Source organism: Nesoenas mayeri, assembly GCF_963082525.1.
Source record: "Nesoenas mayeri genome assembly, chromosome: 4".
NCBI lineage: Eukaryota > Metazoa > Chordata > Aves > Columbiformes > Columbidae > Nesoenas > Nesoenas mayeri.
Window position 1 is genome coordinate 30,704,715 of NC_137540.1, and position 21,274 is coordinate 30,725,988.

General features: G+C 39.0%; 1 protein-coding gene across 7 annotated transcripts in view; it reads right to left on the bottom strand.

Annotated features, from left to right (window-relative positions):
* TNKS (tankyrase) overlaps positions 1-21,274 on the bottom strand; it is a 140,291-nt gene that overhangs the window by 114,769 nt on the left and 4,248 nt on the right. For 6 of the 7 annotated variants that reach the window (XM_080343278.1, XM_080343276.1, XM_080343279.1 and 3 more), the window contains exon 2: positions 13,833-14,057. In XM_080343278.1, coding sequence (XP_080199404.1) covers positions 13,833-14,057 — 225 coding nt within the window. Of the gene's footprint in view, positions 1-604; positions 656-13,832; positions 14,058-21,274 lie in introns of those variants that run through there. The other variant, XM_080343281.1, reaches the window with a different exon arrangement.

Consider the following 21,274-nt stretch of genomic DNA (forward strand, 5'->3'; position numbering starts at 1 on the left):
TGACAGTGCAACCACGGGAGAAGCATTACTAGACCTGTTGCCTACCACCACAGACGAACTAATTAGGGATGTCAAGATTGGTGGCAGCCTGAGCTGCAGTGGTCATGTTCTGACGGAATTCAAAGCCTTGATGGATATGGGCTACACAAAGAATTTTCGGAGAACAAACTTTCAGTTTTTTAAGGAATTAATGAATGGGACCCTCTAGGAAACTGCTCTCAGGGACAAAGCAGCTGAACAGGGCTTTAAAGACACTCTTCTTAGAGCGCAAGAGCTCTTGATTCCCACGTGTAAGATATCAGGCAAGGAAGGCAGGAGACAAACATGGGTAATGAAGATCAAACTGAAGTGTAAGAAGGAAGTGCATAGGCAGTCAAACAAGGGACATATCCTGGGAAGAATACAGGGATGCTGCCCAGATGTATAGGGATGCAATCAGGAAAGCTAAGGCACAGTTGGAACTGAATTTGGCATGGGATACAAATAATAAGGGCTTCTACAGGAATGCTGGCTAGAAAAGGAAGATGAAAGAAAACATAACCCCCTTGATAAGTAAGACATGAAAACTAGTGACAACCGATATGGAGAAGGCTGAGGTACTCACCCATTTTTCTGCCATAGTTTGCAATAGTAATTTCTCTTCTCACATCTCTCAAGCCCCTGAACCTCAAGGCAGGGACTATGGAATGAAGTGCCTCTCATTACACGCGAAGATCAGGTTCAAGACCACCTGAGGAACCTGAACATACTGAAATCCATGGGACCCAGTGAGATGTATTCCCAGAGTCCTGAGGGAATTGGCTGATGTAGTTGCCAAGCCATTGTCAATCATATTTGAAAAGTCATGGCAGTCAGGCAAATCCCCAGCGACTGGAAAAAGAGAAACATGGACTCATTTTTAAAATGGGTAAGAAGGAGGACCCTGAGAACAACCAACCAGTCGGTCTTGCCTCTGTGCCCAGCAAGATCATGAAACACATCCTCCTGGAAGAAATACCAAAACACAAGGCAGACAGGGAGCTGATTAGAGACATCAAGGGCAAATCATGTCTAATTAATTTGGTAAATTTCTATGGTGGAGTGTTTGCATCAGTTGACAAACGAAAAAAGTTACAGATGTCATCTACCTGAACTTCTCTGGGAAACCTGTTCCAGCATTACAGAAGTTGTGGATGCCTCATCACTAGAGGTGTTCAAGGTCAGGTTGGATGAGGCTTTAAGCAACCTGGATATGGCAGGAGAGTTGGACTACATGATCTTTAAAGGTTCATTCCAATCCAAACCATCCCATGACACTAATCCAGCAGGTCAGTTCCTGGAGATACAGAGTTTTACAATTTATACAGACATACGGTCTTAAATGGTTATTTCTAAGTACAGGAAAGCTACCTCTAGTAAAGAAATGGTACTTCGGCCAAATGTGATGTAATCTAGATTAAATCATCACACCTGCTTGCATGTTTCTATTACCTCATCATTAGGCAAGCAATGGTAGCAACTACTGGGGTCATTAATATATGCTAGGAGACTATACATGCTATACATACCTTGGAATATGGCTCCTAGAAGAGGCACTTCTTGATTTACAGCTGAAGTGACTGTTTGGTCCATCAGGGACAAAGGACAGCCATATCAAACATCTCACTTTCTTGACACATATCAGCTCTATGAAAGGCAGGTTCTCTCACATTCATGAACTGCAGAAACTGTACCAGTTCCTACAGTAATAGGATGCAGCTACTAAATTGAGCAGAGGCCCAGTAAAACACAGAAACAATGCTTACAGGTCAGACTTTCCTTCAGCTTAGGTGAACAATTCACAGAAACGGGCTTCAAGGCAGCAAGAGGAAACCAAAGCAGCAGCATGAACAAGGTCTCCCTGTACCAACTTCTTCATTGTTTGCCCCAGAAGTACTTTTAGACTTTGCTCACTGAAATTTCAACCTCTTAGCAAGAGAGCCTGACTCCTGGTCTATATATATACACCCCCACCCCCACCCCCCTCACCTCCCAACACACTACAAAATACTTCCATGTATTTTAGAGTTAAGATTGCATTAGATGTTCCAGAGATCACAGTTATCTAATCAAAGTAAAGTAGGGGGAAAGGATCACAAGCATCACTGCAACAGCCAGAGCTCTTCCAGCAGGGCAAGACAATGCCTTTTAAAAAGGCTCCCTCCTCCCTCAGTAACTGTTCACAAGTGTTTCCCCATAAGTAGGTGCATCTTAACTATGATTAGTTTTTTTATATGTAGGAAGCACTACAAAATCATTCCCTGCTGTGCCAGTTCTGCCTACCGGTGGTTAAACACACACAGGGAGAGAGAACAGGCAGAAAGTTCCATAGGCTGTAGGCAGCACAGTGGGCTGATAATATCCTTCTGCCCTTAGAGAAAGAGCTAGAGTTGGTCAATTGTTCAGCCCACATGAACAGCAATTCAAAGCCTTCATCTTGCCTAGACTTAAGTAAATATTCCTGTTTCCTTTTTTGGATAGAATACTTTAACTTAAAATTTTCCATTTCAGCTAATGGTGAGAAAACAAAAGTATATGCAGAATGCAGTATTTTAGACAGCAACCTTAAAAATCTTAGTGTCACTGCAGATTTCTGTTTGCTGGGGTTTTTTTGCATCATGCAAGAGATGGCTCTGTCATTCTAGAATGCTACCCCCAAGTACACAATCCTCACCAAAAGCTGTGCTGCGTAATGGAAGCTTTGGGCTTTCCACAATGAATATGCAAAATATAAGACATCCAGGAGCTTCACTGAAGTTACAAAAAAAAAAATTATTTGAGCTAGTAAGCAATTAAAGACAATACACTTAGTGATTATTTAATCTAATTTATTTGCAGCCAAGAACCTTCACTCCTTTTTCACAGAATTACAGAATGGTTGAGGTTGAAGGGACCTCTGTAGATCATCCGGAACAACCCTCCTGCTCAAAGAAGACCACCCACATTCAGTAACCCTGGACTACGTCTACATGGCTTTTCAAATCTCCAAGAACAGAGACTCTGCAATCACTCTGTGCAACCTGTGCCCAGATTTGTCACCTTCACAGTAAAAAAAAAAAAAAAAAAAAAAGTTTCCTGATGTTGAGAGGGACCCTCCCACATGTCAGTTCGTGCTCATTTCATACAGGGGCTTAAGAATCACACTCAAGTGTGTTCATGTAGTCATCTGAAACATGCATGTTGTTAACATGCAAAATGGAATAGAACACCCTTTAACCAAACAAGCTTTAAAAAAAAAAACAAAAAACAAAAAAAACCAACCAAGCAAAAAAACAACAAAACAACAAACAACCCACACACACTTTTAACCCATTTGTAGATCGTATGGGTTGAGGTCTCACTATACCACAACTAAATCACACCCCTTTTCCTTGCAAGCAACAATTCTGCAGCTACTTAGTAACTAAAATGAATGCTTAGAAACTATATATTGAACATCTAGAAATCTTAACTGCTGCCCTACTGTCTGAGCAATTCATGTTTTCATCTATATCCCAAATTTAAAGCTGCTTTGATTGCTTTGGCCCAATTTCACTTTTCTCTGAACGAATTCACCTTTCTACTTCAAGTTTTATTCAAATAAATGTCAGCTGTAATTCTGATATCCCACTTGACAGATTAAGAGCCCTGCTTTCAGTGTCCTTGGAAAGCAAAAGTAGCCACGAAGGCAAATCAGGTCAACAAGTAGCATCCTAAGAGGAAAAAGAGTTAAGAGAAACAAAAGACCAATTACTATCTCCTACTGCATATGCTAGCCATTTCTTCCAGGTGAAGTTTTGGGGAAAGAAAAAATCCTAGTGGAAGTCAGGTGATTGACAGTATGTAGAATTCACTATGTGGCTATCAGAATGCATTATTTGCCAGTGCACTAAAATAATCAGGAAGCAACAGACTGGAAAGTCTTAAAAGTTTCTTAGAACCTGTCTTGGATATACCATTTTTCTGAAACAGTAGGGGCATGCACAATCAAAATTAGTTTTTCTTTTTGGCACCAGAAGAAACATGCATTGAAGAGATTCAAAGCCTAGCAGCAGCTCTCCACCCACCACTAAGCGAGGTGAGCACAAGAAGGGAAAGAGAAAAAAGAAAAACAAATAAAAAAATCAAAGCACAAAACAAAACAACTGTCAGAATCCAAGACACAACCTTATCCAGGCTTTTACAGAAGTGAACTTCAGTGCCTACCAGCCTTCAACATTACACAACTTGGGGATGGTATCTTAGACACCCAATGGAACACACACAATCACATCAAAACATTACTAAGAGCTGAAACTCTTAAAATTAAAGAAGCACCAACATGACAAATAACTTTCACATATTTTGCATAAAATTTGAACCTTGTGCCAGTTTTGTAAACTCATCATTAGTCCACAGCATAGTGACCAAATATTTAAGAAATACCAGAAGTACACAAAATTAAGAGTACCAAACTGATCAGTCCACAAAATTTGGCTAAAGCTACAGACTGGCCAGAAGACATGGGCATTCTCAAAAAATGCTCTTTCTGGAGTAAACATCAGGAAGCTAAAAATACATTAAGTTCAAGCAAATACTCCTAACTACTGACTAGCTAGCAGTACTATATGTATCAGTCTTGAAAACCTTCCCCAGCCACTGAGATCATATTATTATGTAAAACAGTCAAATTGCTTTCCGTTCTTAAAGGACAGAGCTCTATTCATTTGTTCTCCAGTCCCAGAACTGCTCACCACCAGGCCCTGTTGATACAGAGCAGTGCAAGTCTCATCCTATTTAGCATTAGGTCCTTGACAAGCAAACATCCTACATTGCACAAAATCTCAGAGCCTGTCAGGTAAGATATCATCACTATTGTGGGTCTCGCAGTAGGGAAGCATGAATATTAGATCAATCTGAGTGGGCTTCTCTACTGGGTCACACCTGAGTGCTCAGTATTTTCAGTAGGCTTCAATCACCCATAGTTCATTTTGTACATTTGCTTTTCATTGCAGAAAGACCAAACCACTAAAAAGAGATACCTTCCTTTGTTCACTGTACGACAAATATTTATTCGCCTGCACATTTTTACAAGTAAGACCTTCATATCTTACAGTAGTACTTAAATCAATGTTTTCCATTAGACCAATAAAACATCCAAGAACTCTGCCAGAATTGGCCCTACTCCTTTATGCCTTAAAGGCTAGACATATATCTAGATATTGTTTTTAAACCACATATGAACTGCATTAAGACCACATGGTTCCTCTGAAAAGCTAAAAGCGGATATTGCTACAGTAATCAGAACTGTAGTTCCATAGGATTAAGTATTTCTGCAAGACATTTGGAAAGCCGCTGTAAACTGGTATTGAACACCTGAAAGCAGTTCCAGTGTCTGAAAGTGCACTATCTGTTCCATTACTCTGTTCTGGACAATATGCAACTTCTTCTCCTCCCAGTCAATCTGCTAATATTTAACATCAGTACTTTGAAAGACCTTACTTCCTGTAAATGCCCTACAGCAAGTTTTCCAATAGTGTTTTGCATATGATCATACTACCTCCTTTGCAGTAAGTAAGCAGATTCTGATTTAATCAACATTTGTAAAGAAGCATCATAAAATAAATGACTTTTCTTGTCCTCCACAGATTCTCCCATGCCAAGCAGCCAAACAAGGCAAAAAGACTAGTTTTCTTGACACTTGAATTTTAGGAAAGAAGAAATAGAGCTGGGAAAAAGTCTAAAACAAACAGATAGGTTTCAACGTATTAACTGTCCATACAATTCAAACCTAACAAAAAGACAGCTTCCAAAATATACACAGTGTATGAAACCCCAGACAAGGCAATCCTTCTCATGAAATTCAATTTCAATCAACTTTTAGCAATACACATACCATAATAGAAACAACAGCCTTAAGGACTGTAAGCAATGCAGTGTAACATGACAAGTTTCACAAGCCTTCAGCACCACTAGCTCCAGATAGGAAAACAATAAGTTATTTTATTGGTATAACTGCAGACAGGTCTTCCTCATCAGAAGTAAGGCTCATTTTCACCTGATTCATACAAAGTATCATCTTTTCTGCTATCAAGTTTACTGTTGATTTTGTTTCTGCAAAGAATTTAACCTCAGGATTAATCCAGCTCAATGCTTGGTCCTCTCACAAAAAAGTGTTGTGGTAGGGCACTTCCACCTTGCATCAATGATCCACTCATTTCAAGGTTCCTGGCACCCCAAGACCTCAGTCCAACACACATGGGTGACTGACATTGCTCACTGGGATTTTCTTCATAAAGCATCTATCCCAGCTACATGTGCACAGATGCAAAATGCCAGTAGAAGGGATTTCCCGGAGCCTTTACAGCAAACGATCCCATCTCATTTTGGCAGCTTTTCCCATAACAGTAACTCCTGTAGACTGCACTATGTTATCAGACCTGCCTGCTCATACATATACTCAAGGGGTGTCCTTTACATCCAGGAGGTGATAATCCACTGTCCTCCTGTCCTTCTGCCGAATACCACCAGGGAGCACTTCAATTGTATAAGCCATGGTAGAACATCCCAAACCACTTTCTGCAGACACTTTCGATAAATGCCCTGTTGTCTCACACTCCAGTTCATTGTTACTGGGATGACAGTATTATAATGCCTCCAAATTACCAATGTATGATTCAATCATGGGTTCCTCCACCCCCACCAGCTCACAGAGAAGGCGCCCTTATTCTCAAGTCCCTTATTCTCAGGTTCAGACAGAGAAGTCTGTATCACAGACTTATAGAGTGGGAAATGTAGCAAGATTCAGCCCTAGAAACTAAATTCTGTGATAAATGCTAATGCTTAGAAGCTGACATAGCTTAAATAAGAGCTTAGAGGACATGAAACTACTTACAACCATGAACAAGAACTCCAGTGAGAAAGCATTCTTCCACTCAACCTAAAACACAGGATTTTTATCTTATGGTTGCTATCACGCAAGGTTCATTTGAGAAAGATCCCATGAAGAAACAGTACAAGTAGATTTAAGCATATTAGGTCTTTGAACCACTTTGTATGCACAGGATTTAAAACCATTTGCTACTCAAAGAAGCAGCGTTCTGCACACATACCATCACTCACAGAGCAGAAACATACCAGAAGAATTCATAACCTCAATAGTCTGATGAGCCTGCTTCCACAACAACAGATTTGGCTTTGATCAGTAAGTATCCCAATAATAAATTTTATTAAGAATAACCAGGATTTTTATTTTGTGTATCTGGAGAGATAATAGATAGATGCTATTAACAAGTACTGCTTGGCCTTAAGCATATAGAATAAAAAGGTTCCTTTTGCTCTGTACATCAATGTTAACTGCAACCAGACAGGATACCTTTTTCACTGAAGGGATTAATTCACGTCCTCTTAATGGAACAAATCCCACATTTCTGGTACACAAGAACAGTCTAAACTTCTTTAGGCTGTCCAGCAGCTTAAAGAAGTCCAAATGCAAGTTACCATCTTCCCACTGCACATTATATATAGTATCAGTAGGGCTCCAACTCCGTAGCTCAAAAGTCAAAGCAAAAATATTAACAATATTCAAAAAAATGCCTGATATAAACAGCAGCAATAGTTAAACATTTTACACAAAGTATTTAGAAGTACTCACTTGAGAGCATTTTCCAACAATTTTAGAAGTCCCTGAGTATGCCACTTTGAATCTCAGCCTCCTTCTAGAACGCCAGCTCTCCAAGAGAGTCTTTGAGAATTCAGTACATCTCTCCAACAAACAACATGCATAAACAGGTCTCAATGTACTTTAATTACCAATATCCCCTTCTAATACTTACTAAGAACCTACTAGTCCCCTGACAGACTTCTGTCAATCCAGCAGCTAAATCTATAGTCATTGTAATAATTTTTCAGTTAAGATGCTAAAGCTGCTCCCCCTCACCTCACCCCACCTGACTCCCCATCCCCAAAATGAACTGCCTGCTGCACAATTTTGTTCTTTGATAGCACTTCCTGTGATTTTTAAAAATTATTTATTTTCATGTAGTAAAATCAGACACAGCTCTAACTTTTAGAGTGATACAGTTCCTCTACTTGGAAAGCAAAATGCTTTGAGTATTCTGAAGTCTCAAGTGACAAAAATATTGTAAACTGTAAGAACTTCACTATTTGTTGGTCACCTTGCAAAGAAGGCATGTGCAAACAAATGAGCAGATCAGCTACTGGGCAAATTACCATTTCTACAATTCCTTTAAGGTTTACTGGGCACTAGTTCTATCCATAAACTACCTTTTGTAGTTTTTTTTTTTTTTTTTAAATCCTGACAGAAGGTTTATCTGCCCTGCAGGAAAAGGTCACATCATATTACCTCCACATGTTTCAGCCTAAAGGTATGTAATAGCAGAAGCTAATAGCTGACGAATTCTTCTCCTTCCTCAGTCATGAGGAAACAGCAGGGTGAGCAATGTTTTGACATGTTAACAAAGAGACATCTAAATAAGAGTAATCCCTGTATGTTGGAAAACCTGCTAGCTTAAAAATGTTTTAGTGCAAAAAGCTAATCAGAAAAATACCATCAACTTCCATAGAAGTTCTTTAGTCAAAAAAGAGACACAAATGCACCTTGACACTACCATTCATGATTGCTTCATAGCACTGATACAGTGAATTCATCTTGCCACAGGATCTTTGCAGTAAATTTTCTAGCTAGCCAGAGGAAGGCAGTAAGAACAGTGGTCTAATGTCATAATAAGTAATTCCCGATGGATCCTTAGCACCGCATGGATTAAAAGTAATTTTCAAAAACTTTTACAGTTTTGTACAGTGTTAAAGGGAGCTTTTTTTTTTCCCTAAAAGTTACTGAAGTATCCTATATGTTCAGATTCATAAATCAGGGCATCACCATAGAAGATGCTCATAGTCTGCATATTTGTGAAAGATGACCTCAAAAACTAGGTAGGTGCATGACACCCAAGATCACCTTTAGGCTGGCAGTCATACAGTTCTCACAACATTTAACTGGAGATCCACTTGGAAAAAAAAAACAAACACAACAACAACAGAAGAAAACCCTCACTGCAGGAAGAGCTACAGCCTCTGCAGAAAAAAAAAAGCAGTGGAGGGCAAAGTAAGCTTGGACAGACTGCAGCAGCACAGCTTCTGTAAGGTTTTAAAGGTGCTGTTACTTCTCAGGAAATGCCTTGAAGCTACTCCCATTCAGTGCTCAGCAACCAGAAAACAAAAACAGAAAGAACACTAAGTTACCCTATAAATCTACTACACTCACTTTTGACATCTATACCCTCCACACCAACCCCTCACCCTTAAAATAAAAACAAAAATACAAGAATATTCAACATAACATGATGGAAGACTAGATTTTCCAGCTTGGAAAAGAGATATCTGAGGGGAGAAGAGATAAAGGCCTATAAAATAGGATATGCAGAGAGCTAATAGCAATGACTGTTCAATGTTTCTCTACAAAAGTCCTGAATGGCTTGCAATAAAAGTCATCAATAATAACATTTAAAGAAAAGCAAGGGCAGTTTTCTTCCTGCAGGACTATTAAACCGCACAATTCTCTTGCCACAAACCACTTTCAAAGCCAAAAGTCTAGGAGCATTTAAGAAGTGATTAGATCTATCTTTCAAAAATTTTGTATGCCAATGGATACATAACACAGTCCAGCTTCAGCCTCTACTTCATCAAGTTCCTAAATTGCTGATCGCCATGAGAAAGAAAGATACATTCACAGTCTCTGAGGATCTATCACATGTCACAGTTGGAGAAGAGTGAGCTGCATGTATCTCTGGTCTGACTACAGTATGGACTTTCAGATGAAGAAATACATTGTCCTTTCTCCCGAGCACAACCTGCAGAACAGTAACTACTCTGATTTCACACCATTCCTCTGAACACACTTGGCAGATTTCACCATTCATTCATTATTCCATGGGCAAATGCAACACTGAGGAACAAAGGTACTTTTCATTATCTCTAGAAGCACTCCACAGACATTGAAAATGCATCTTCCTGACAGATAAAGCAATCTTAGAAGCCATAAATAATGGAGAACACTAGCTAGCAATTGGTTTTAATGCTTCAATACCTTTTGTCCAAAAATTGATTACGTACAGGAAACAACACTTTCAAATGGATTCAATTACTTAGCAACTAAATAAATCTGCAGTGACTTAAACATATTGTAAAGGGTGGTCAGCAAACCAGCTGAGTACCATCCTCAGGATGTCCTACACTTCCAGACTCAGGACACAAAAGCAACTGCAACCTGAAAGAACCACAGTCCATATTCCTCCCAAACTCAGCACCTTTGCATTCTCTCCCTTGAAGTTCCTACACTGTCCTATGATTACAATATGTAACCAGTAAAACAGAAGCACAAGAAATTGTCTCAGTCACCTGCTGTCCTACAGTCCCCTGAAATAGAAGTTTGTGCATAGTCTGAGGATTTTCATCAGTTCATGTACACTTCTTATTTCCACATAAGCATCCCAGTGGCAGGGTTTGTACCTAGTAGTCTAAACACAGCTGTACAGCTGAGCACTCATGGTACTTTTAGCATAAATATGTCTACTCCATTCCAAGGGTAGCACGAGACACAAAAGCACTCTATAGCTGTAGTGAGAGCACTACCTAGCTTTTGCTGGTCTTCTCACTCTGCTTCAATGCCTTGAGTATTCCTCTGAAAAAATCACTATTCATCAACGTGCTGCATCTCCACGCTTTGTTTAATTATCACTTTGTCCCTTTTTGACCCATAAAGTGGCCAAAATAACAGTATTCTATAGTTGATATGATAAATAAAATATGCAGACTGGAGTGGCATAGAAGAAGGGAATGAAAGAAGATAAGCTGAAAATTGTTTCCCATTACATCGGTGGAAGAAGATGCCAAAAACAGATCACAAAAAATGAGGCTAGATGACCAATTCCTACACTGTCTATTGCTTTTCAGACAGATATCTAAGTTTGGCAATATATTCTAGGTTATGCCAGGATTTCCAGAGACTAATATTCAATTAATGCTTTTCAGAAAGTGTGGCAGGCTTGTTCAAAAAGGAACACTAAGCACGTGGGGGGGGTTTTTTGTTTTGTTTGTGGCTTTTTTGTTGTTGTGGTTTTTGTTTGTTTGTTTGTTTAAAACAGAACAATTTATTCCATCATATCTACTGTAACAGTCTACACTTAAGATGTAAATAGCAGCAATGTAAAATATATTCCAGAAAGCTATTCAAATATTCCTCATCAGAATTTATGCCCTAAGCAACCATAGCTCCATTATCCCTGTGTACAATATGTTCCTTCAAAGGACTTTGAAAAAAAAGCTGAAGACCTTAATATAAAAATTATTTATAAATCCTTTGAAAAGAAACAGGAACTTGCCAAAGACAGCAAAACATGCATGCCCACCAGATATAAATTGTAAAGAAACTCACTGCAAACAAGAAAGAGTAGACTTCTTTGTCTATACTCATGTCCTAACAGTTTTATGGAATCAACTAAAGCCCAAAGCAACATCTTACTATGGTACATATTAAATCTAGTGACTGGTGACACTGCCTTCAGTAGTAACTCCTGCACTGATCAAATATCTGACTGAAGTATGACATATACGGATATCCATAGCTAAACAGGCATGATGATGTTGTGCTCAGCTGAAAATACATCTTGGAAGAAATGCCAGTCTCCAATAGCTTTGTAAGGAGAACTGTGTCTAGTCCTACAGCCTGGCTCAGTTCTTCCAAGGAACCTTAAAACTGCAGCAGACAGCAGAAGAGCTTGGGGATTTGACCAGTACCACATGCTGAATATTTTACATATCTGGAACATCCCCTGAGTCTACCATCTACCAGTAAGAGTCACAGATCTAACCTGCGCATGGAATACAGAATGAAGTTCTGTGTAATACAAGCCATAAATTTGATTCTGTACCTTCTTTCAACAAGCCTACAACTTCTTGCTGAATTAGAATACACCTTAAAGCTATGATCCATTCTTTGATTATGGAAAATAGGTCTAAATAATCACAAATTACTGCCAGTGCTGTACATAAAAATTGATGTACCACACTATCTGCCAGCTTGATCTGACCTGCTCAATCTCCTCCAAAGAGTACTGAAGAGTCTTTAGACAAACCACCCAAAGCAACACTACCCATGCTGCCCCTCCTAAATCCTAAAATTTTCTGTTGCAACCATCTTTCATCCTATCACCTCTGAACACAAAGGTGTGTTGCTGCACCCACTTCTGCTTTATAACAGGGATTTAAGACTGAGTAAGAGAAATCTTATCCAAAGCAAACAAATCCAGCCCTCCTTTACAAGTTACCCCTCAGCCTCTCACTGTCAGCTTCCTCCAGTTACTTTGTATTTTCAGTCAGCAGTTCCCAAAGCCAGGCAGACTCCAGCACTGAACAGACTAAAGTAATTACTTCCTTTACATCACATATAAAACTTCAGCTACTGACTGGAATTAAGCTTCCTTTTCCATTCACCATTGTCACTATTAGTAGACTATTATTGGGACCTACTACATCACTGGATCTGTTCCCACAGTACTGCTGCATAATCAGCTATACTCAGTACTTCTGCAGAATATTCTCCATGTGTTTTACCTCATCCACAGAGATAAAATTAATTAAGTCCACCACATCCCTCGTAAAAAGAAGAAATAGACTAAAACAATATATGTTGGCATTTCCTCGCATTTTCTTTCCCTCAATTTTTAGTGTGGTTTTGTTTGTTTGGGGTTTTCTGTTTGTTCTTTTTGGTTTTGGGGTTTTGTTTGTTCGGTGGTTGTTGCTCTTTTGGTGGTTTTGAGGTATTTTGGGGGGTTGGTTGGTTTGTTGTTTTGTTGTTGTTTTTTGTTTGTTTGAAGTAATTATGTAAGTATTGCAAGAAAGCTAATGCAAGAACTTGCCCTATAAGTCTTGCAGGTTTCTCTGCAGGAATTTTATGTAGTAAGTCTTTAAGTAAATAAACATCATCTGAAATTCTGACAATTGTGTCTTGTTACCTGGATAACATGTAGAACAAATCTCATGTTCATAATCTTAACTGTGGTTGCTAAAAATCAAGCTTTCCTTTCCACATTTCACAAAAACCAGAATGTTGAGCAGAACATTTATTCAGGTTAGATGTGAGAAGTACTAGAATTGATAAATAAGTTCAAGAAACTGATCCAAGTGTAAAAAATAAAAAGAGAAGTTCCCATTTAGAAAAAAAGTAATAATAAGTACACTGAGAAAACCCATAAAAGTTGAAGACATCCTGACTGAAAAGCTCTTTATGTGTTCTAGACACATTTTAAATGATTGAAGTGTTCAATTTTATTTGAAATTGCTTTGGCTCCAGGCTACAGCACATACAGTGAAGATATATAATCACTGTGGACAATGGTGTCCTGTAATTTGTAACTGAAAGCTCCAAAGTTTTCTCATACTGTATACAATGAAAGTTTAATCATCTTCCTAAACACTAAGACAACATCTAGAGCAGCCCAAAAAGCAAAGATTTTCCATAGTAAAGCTAGTTTTCTTGACAGCGACAAAGAAAGACAAACTTCCATATTCAGATTTTGAATATTGTAATTTAACAGACAAAGAAACTTTACCCAACCTCCCGGGTTAGTTTTTCAGATGCAAGTCCAGTAAAGTTTGCATTACATACTGTGAAAAACTTAGTCTTAAATGACTATCACTACACTTACTTGCTAGTTTGCAGTAAGTTAGTTTTTAAGAACAAGCTGTATCTTTCCTCTCAAGTCCAGCACATTAACAATTACAACTGCACAAAACATAGATCTGGTAAAGTTTCAATATAAGAAGTGACAGACACTCACCAATACACACATCTATCTTCCCCTTGATAGCAGCTTCATGCAAAGGAGTGTAGTTCCAATTGTCTCTAGCATTTGGGTCTGCCCCTTGACACAGCAGCAGGCTCACCACTTCAGCATGACCAAAAGAGCAGGCATTGTGAAGGGGTATCAGCCCTCCATCGTCACGAGCATGAACGTTGGCTCCTGTCTGTAGCAAGTGCTCTACAACATCCTTCCTTCCAAAACCTGCAAGAGAACATTATTTCTGTTTATTTGTCTGGTAAAACAACATGATTTAATATTTAAAACTGTTCTCTCTCAGTCCGGTATATGGACATCGAATGATCTTATTCATGCCTCTCCTCCACTTTTCAGTTCTTTTCACTAGAAAGTGATACTCTCTTCACCTGCTCAAACAACAGTTGGAAGATTCACTTACACTCATGGCAGAGGCCAACAGTCCTGTATTATAATCAGCCAGACTGGCTGCCACTCTGTCTCAATAAGAAGTTCTACAATAGGCTTGCCACTCTTTTTCAAGAAAAGCTTTGTACTAATTTTAAAAATTTAATATAATCTGTATGTACCTAAAGCAAGTGTCTTACATACTATCTCTTGATACAAGTTTTCATCTAGGAGGAGACTTCATATTAACAAAGACTGAAGGACACTGTCAGTACTCAAGCAGAGCCATCTTACCTTAACTCAAACTACATTTTTGAACTTTTTCAAAAAGTCTGACTACCTCCAATTGACAGAGAGACTAAGAAGTTACAGATAAGTAGAACTGAGACCTCAGCTGGGAAATAATACCTCAGGAAGGTCCCAGCCTAGGAACACCACCTCTGCTATGGCTAGGGAAAATATCACCATAAAGCCAGCATCATTAAAATAACACACATCAAAATCCTGCATCTTTAGCTTGCTGTTCACAATGAACCTGGAAAGATTCAAGTGCCTACATGTGCTTCCTATTGCCCCAAATGTGTTAGAGCAGCAGCCTCCAAAGTTTTTTGATTGTGCACTCCATCAGCAAAAAAAATTTTAAGCATGTGCCCCTAATACATTTATAAATATCATCTATGTAATACTACAGTAATGCATGTATATTACAAACATACACAGAAATAGAAATTCTAAAAGGCTGAGATAAAGATGAAACAAAAATGGTTTAAAAAATTATATTACATTTATTAGCAGTTCTTCCTGCACCCCAATGAAATATCTTGCACCCTCCACCTTGGAGATCCCTGCCTTAGACGACAGGAGCAAAAATCAGGTATCAGGCTCCAGATGGGCCGCTTTGAACTAAAACACAAGTGTTCATTTTTGTACTAGGTTGTATCTCAAAGGTTGGACTGCATTTCTTATAAACCTTTTAAAAGCAATTGTGGCTCTAGTTTTCAAAAGACTGTTACTTTAAAAGTTATTTTGTCTTCTGCTTACCATGGATACCAACCAGTTTAAGCATGACGAATTCCATGTAGATGAACTATGTTTATGAAACCCTGAATTAAACACTGCAGCAAGTGAAATACCATCACAGTGGTGCTAACTGGCAGCTTATAGATTGTATTTACTCCACAGATCACTGATCAAAAACATAACTAAAGACATTTTCCTTGTAGAAGGCAAATACAAAGCTCAAGTGAAGCAAAGCAGCTGTTAGTTCTCCCCCAGGTGACCATGTAACACAACCACAGCAAAATGCTGCTAGAACAGTGACAGAAACAATTCTCAAAAGTGAGCACACCCTATGGAAGGCAACAACTTATGCGTGAAGACTTCACAAATCAAAAGATTTTACCCCAGAGTTGCAGTCCCTGGACAGGACCTCTATTTCAATGAGTTAGGCCCCCTTGTTGCCAGAGTAGTGCACTAGTTACAGCTACATAGACTTAAGGTGCAGAACTAACATGATTTTATGCCCACAGTCCATACTGTGAGATCTCTAAGCCAGATCTAGCAGTTTTGTATCTACACTAGCTTATGCAGTTAAGGCTCAGCATCCAGCTTTCAGTCAAGCTGCAGGCCAGCCATTCTCATAGGAATTTACACTGTCTCCTCAGTGTAGTCCAGAGTCCACAAACGCCCTTTCTGAAGGATAACAAGTTTTCCAGAAGGTGACTAATACTATGGTTAAGGCAGGCAGGGCCAAAACAAAAAGTTCCTTTACCAAGGCTTATCATGGTTTGAGAGTTTTGATGACAGTTTAACACCTTTATTTCTACCTAAAGAAGCATTGCTCTATGAGACACAAGCAAGCAGGTGGAAGAACAGTCTGGGGAAGCCATCATGGAAGCACACACATGTGCTCACATGAAGTATAGACTAGCAGTTTACACCTCAGTCAATCCTGTATGGTAATGCAGCTCAAGGACTGCAGTTAACAAGTACAGCCTGGTTCTTTTTGGATAGCTGTAAAGATTTCCCCATCCCCATTGCACAGAGCCCTTAGCTGCTTGCAGCACAGATGCTGGACCTCTACAAACTACAAATTAACACACTGAGCAGATACCAAAGTGGAATTTTCTTTAATATATGAGGCTGGACAGCAGTTCAGCAGCTGCTTCCCAAGCTGCTGAGCCGCGCCAGCTGCAGGGAGCGGCCCACAACCAGACTGGCATCTTGCTCAGCAATCCAATTTTAGTCCATCACTGCAGATGAATCAAATCTTTCTGGTACATTATACACTGATCATGTTAAAATTTACACTATAGAAACAGAAGCATGCAAATTAAAACTGGTATTATTTAAAATAATGCTTATCTATCACAACAAAACTGCTACCAGAAGACACTTTTTTTCTTAACTGAACTGTCAGTAAGGCCACTGCAACTGTAAATTTGTTTATTTTGGTTTTAAAACAGCCAAGGAAAATCACATGTAACTCTTCAAATAGAAAATGACAGGTTAAATGGGTACAACAGCAAACAAAGGGTATCTGGTCCCACAGCAAAGCTAACTGGCCTGGGGCATTAATACCAAGAAGCCAGCTCTCAAGGTTCCCATGTTTGTATTGTTCATTTGACTGGCAAAGGAAAATTGAGCAAGACAAGAATTAGAAAAAGATGCTTTCAACTAAACAGTAAACAGATTTTATTAGCCTTTAATTCTATAGACTGAACTACTAAAAACAATGCCGAAACTGCATGAGCTTTTTGCTTTACATGTACTTCTTGTCTCTCGAGGAAAAACAATTTGACAGTGCCTGAAAACCCAGATTCCTTTTCAAATTCAATTCAGTGTTGTGATTTTCAGGACTGAAAACATACTTCTTCAAAGTACTGCTGGACACGAGGTCATTGATAAAGGTATCTTTGGAAATGCCAGCAATAAACACTTCAGAAGTTTTGGTGAAAATTAGCTCTTCTGATCAGTCCTCAAAAAACATAGCAAAGGATACTGTGTGATATTAACCCAACAGATGACGCATCTTCCAGAGAAAAAGTAAGCAACTACGGGAATAGCTTCCCCCACTGCCACCACAGGCAAACCTGTAAAAACTTGAATTGACAAAGTGCCAGGAAGTCTTCAAAACAATCACACAACACAATCTGACAAAGCATTTGTAATTACTGAAACTCCTGCAGTGTCACGGTCACTTTTCGTGAAAAACAACAGATGCGTGCCATGCCATTTGTGACAGATGAAGCACATATAATTTAGTTTAAACTGAAGAAACTGATGTGATGCCATTTAAGATTACTTTAAAAATCCTACTCTTGTACATTTCCTGTGCAACTTGAATTCACAAATCTTAAGGAAGAGTTCCTAAGAAAGGACCTGCAAGCAAAGATCCCAAAAGACAATAAAATAGAAGGTTCCTATAGAAAACATCCAAAACCAGCACAACTATGGAGGAGAGGCAGATCTGAAGGCCTGACATGGAGCTTCCAAAGACGCTCATGGCCAGGGTCCCTTATTAGCTCAGGCTATTTCACACAAGTAAAATGCACAAGATTCTTTACAAAATTTAGCAGTTTCACACAAGTCACAGTACCTCAGAAAATATATTGTCCAGGAGAAAAGGGAAGCAGCAATCCCATTATAAAAAGGCAGTAGCAAGAGGACACCTGAAATTTAAGGGTGAAACCAAAGAAAAGGCAAAAATTCAGAGTGACTGACAGGCTCTTCATTTCTCCAATCATCACACAGAAACAACTGAAGACCAAGGCTTGACAAAAGCCAAGAGATGGAGATAGCTATGATAGCTTTACATAAACCAAGAGACAAGCAAACAACTCATTGAAAACACCACTTAACTAGTTCTTTGCCAACGCTGTATTCTCATATTTTCCAATTTACATCACTTCACGCTGAAAGTGAGGGAGGGGAAAAAAAAAAAAAAAAACAAAACCTTTAAGTAGTAAACTGGAAGCTTGAAAATTAAGCTAAATAGAACTTTTAAAAGTCATCAAACAAGGCAGCACAGAGACACCACCAAATGCTTACTACTACTGCCAAGAAGATCTGTCCTACTTCTTCACACCCGGCTCCCAATCCGCAAGCTTGTCCTGTCCCATCCCTTCTCATGGCATTGAACCCAAGTAACTTGTCCTGTCCCATCTCTTCTTGTGGCATTGAACCTAAGTAACAAGAGGCAACAGGATGAGCAGGTTGAATGACTGACAAAGGAGACGATGCAAGTAAAGCCACAGGAGCACCAGCTGATACCTTCTGTTACATGCTTCGATTAACACTTCCATGTTAAACCTGAGATCAGTTAGTCATAAGCTTTCTCTTGGCAACTGTTTAAAGACACTTAATCACTAACATTCCCAGAAGCCACATAATTCACTGCCCGATTTCAAGACTATTTTCAGAAAGTTTGGTAAAAAGTAACAACCAAATAAATATATGGATTTCCCACTAGAATTGGAAGAATGCTTTCCCCAGTGAGTACAATACATGAAGTAGCCAGTTTGATCAGTTGTAGTAGTTGTATTGTTCCTTCCACTACCTAATTAACATCACTGGATCACAACATGGCATGAACTCCTCCAAACACCAATTCCAGACTCCGCAACACTGCTGTTATGTACAGAATTTAACTTATCATATGGAAGACTTCTAGCTTTCAGTAGACATTTTTCTTCCTGCTTGCTCTTAAGAACACAACACTCCAAAAGGAGTTAAATTTTTCAAAAGTATATAACCACATGTTAAGCATACCTGCAGGTTTTACTGTGATCTTAGGCAAAGCAGGAAAGATGCTCTTACTAAATGTAATCCCACTTGTTAAGAGAACTGAACATATCCAATGAGAATACAAGCCCTTGAAGTGGAGACACACAGACCTTAGAGACATATAACCCTTTTGATAATGGTTTTAAACTGTAAGTAAAGGGTGGAAGAAGTTCAAGCTAAGTCATTTTACGTCTCTTCTGCACATTCTAGGACAAGACTTTTCCCAAAAATGTTCTCTTCCAAAAGCCACCAGCACTTCTGCCACTTCAATAGTCAGAACATAGTTAAACTGAGTGATTTAACTAACCTGCAGAGCCTTCAAGCTGGGGAAAAAAAAAAAAAGACATCTGGTTCAGTATTACTGAAGGACTGAGATTTTGCATTTGTATCCTCTTGTAAATTCCATCAAAGAAGTTTAAATGGGAAGGAGATACAATACGTTGTATGAAGTATTGCAAGACCATTCAAGAGGACAAGCTACCAATCACAAAGAAAGTGAGCTGAAACCGCTGAGGAAGTAATACGCTTGTTGCACTAACAGAGTGCAAGTGCTACAAAAACATAAAAGAAAGAATTCCAAAGTCAAGATCACTAATTTATCAATTAATCTTTTTACATCAGAAAACCTGCACTGTACAGGCTCTGATCGTGTAAGGCTGCCAGGATGTTTCCTACTTGACTACACAATCTGCACTTTTCATCCTGTCTACAAGAATCCAGCTGAAAATTGTTATTATTCCTGCTTTAAGTTGCACAAGGCAGAATTAATCAGTGACTCAGCTTTATAAACAACTGTTTGAGTAAGGTCAGACATCTCTTCTATGGCAATGATATATCAGACAACTGCAACAAATTGAGTCAGAGTAGTTTAAGAATGGTATCTCAAGGCTTTCCAGGGCAATTTAAGCTAACCTACTGTACATTGCACCATACGTGGAGTGGTCAGTTCAGGTGTTTCTGCATAGAGCAGAAATGTGTAATAAGTTGCCAAATACTTCTTGCCCTTTCCTGGCTCTCTCTCAAGGAACACTCGGTAGCTAGTTATCTTAGTTTTGCCTTCTCAGTTGCTTATCTCACACATGTTGAAGCAGCTTACATTTTTATGACTAAGAGTTCACTAATTAACGAATATACATGATCGGTTCTTTTAAACTCTGACCACTGACTATTTCCCAACCCAAGTGAGATCTCTTTGCCTTCAGGATTTAAGTTGTATACTCTATAAATTTTCCAAAGAATAGTTACATATGTTAGCCTTCATAAAAAGATTTGACTTCCAACAAGTTATTACTAGTGATATCAAAAGCATGCTTACAGAAAACTACTTTCCCAAACAGCTTTTTGTCATTACTGTAGACCCAAGCAGAACAAAAAGAAGGAAAAGCATTGATACTCTAACAAGACACCTTAGATCAGGTTTCTCCAAGCCTGAGTTTGTGCTGATACCACCAAGAGCACTTCACCCTGTGATTCCAACTCCATACGTTCCCAAAGCCACTCTGGAAACCTCCACCTCTTTCTCCGTACAGAAGTGGGCATTAAGCCACAGTTCAGCAATTACTATTAGTACTCTCTACATCCTTGGGTTAAACACTAGAGAGATAGTAACTGTAAAGCTAAAGAAAAATGTGTTGTTTAAGAACTTGAGGGGCTAACTTCTCATTAAATGGGTGTGGAACTGAACAAGCTTATGACTGTGGCTATTTGAAGAAATTAGCTAGGACTCAGCTTATTTCTATCAGGTCCATCCACCTAGTTATTTCTGAAAGAGGTGCTATTACTAATGATTTGCCAGCAAGGCCCAGGCCTAAACATATGAATCAAAGCGTCAGCAGCAAATACATATACATCCTTCTGTGAGGCTAAACCTTGTTTCAGAAGGGAAGAAGCAAGTCCATTACCAAACCGGCTCCTACAAATTTTTGCTGGCTCTGGGAAAAAAATTGAATTTCAAATAAAAGGTCACAGGAATCCTGCCCATCTAGGCATACTAAAGGCAGAAAAGTCTTGGAAAGCCAACCTTGGTATGCAAGAGCTACAAATGGAGGATGACACACAAAAGAAGAGCCATGAAAGTATTGCTGCCAACCTGCTTCAAACACAATGGACCAATACAGGCATCCCCTCCCCACGAACCAGATAATGATTCACAGGGAATATGTAGGCCAAGAGTAAATCCCACTCTACCCCATGCAAAGTGACACATTATCACATAGACTCAAATAATGAAACCATTAAAAAAAAAAAAAAAAAGAAAAGAAAAAGAAAAAGAA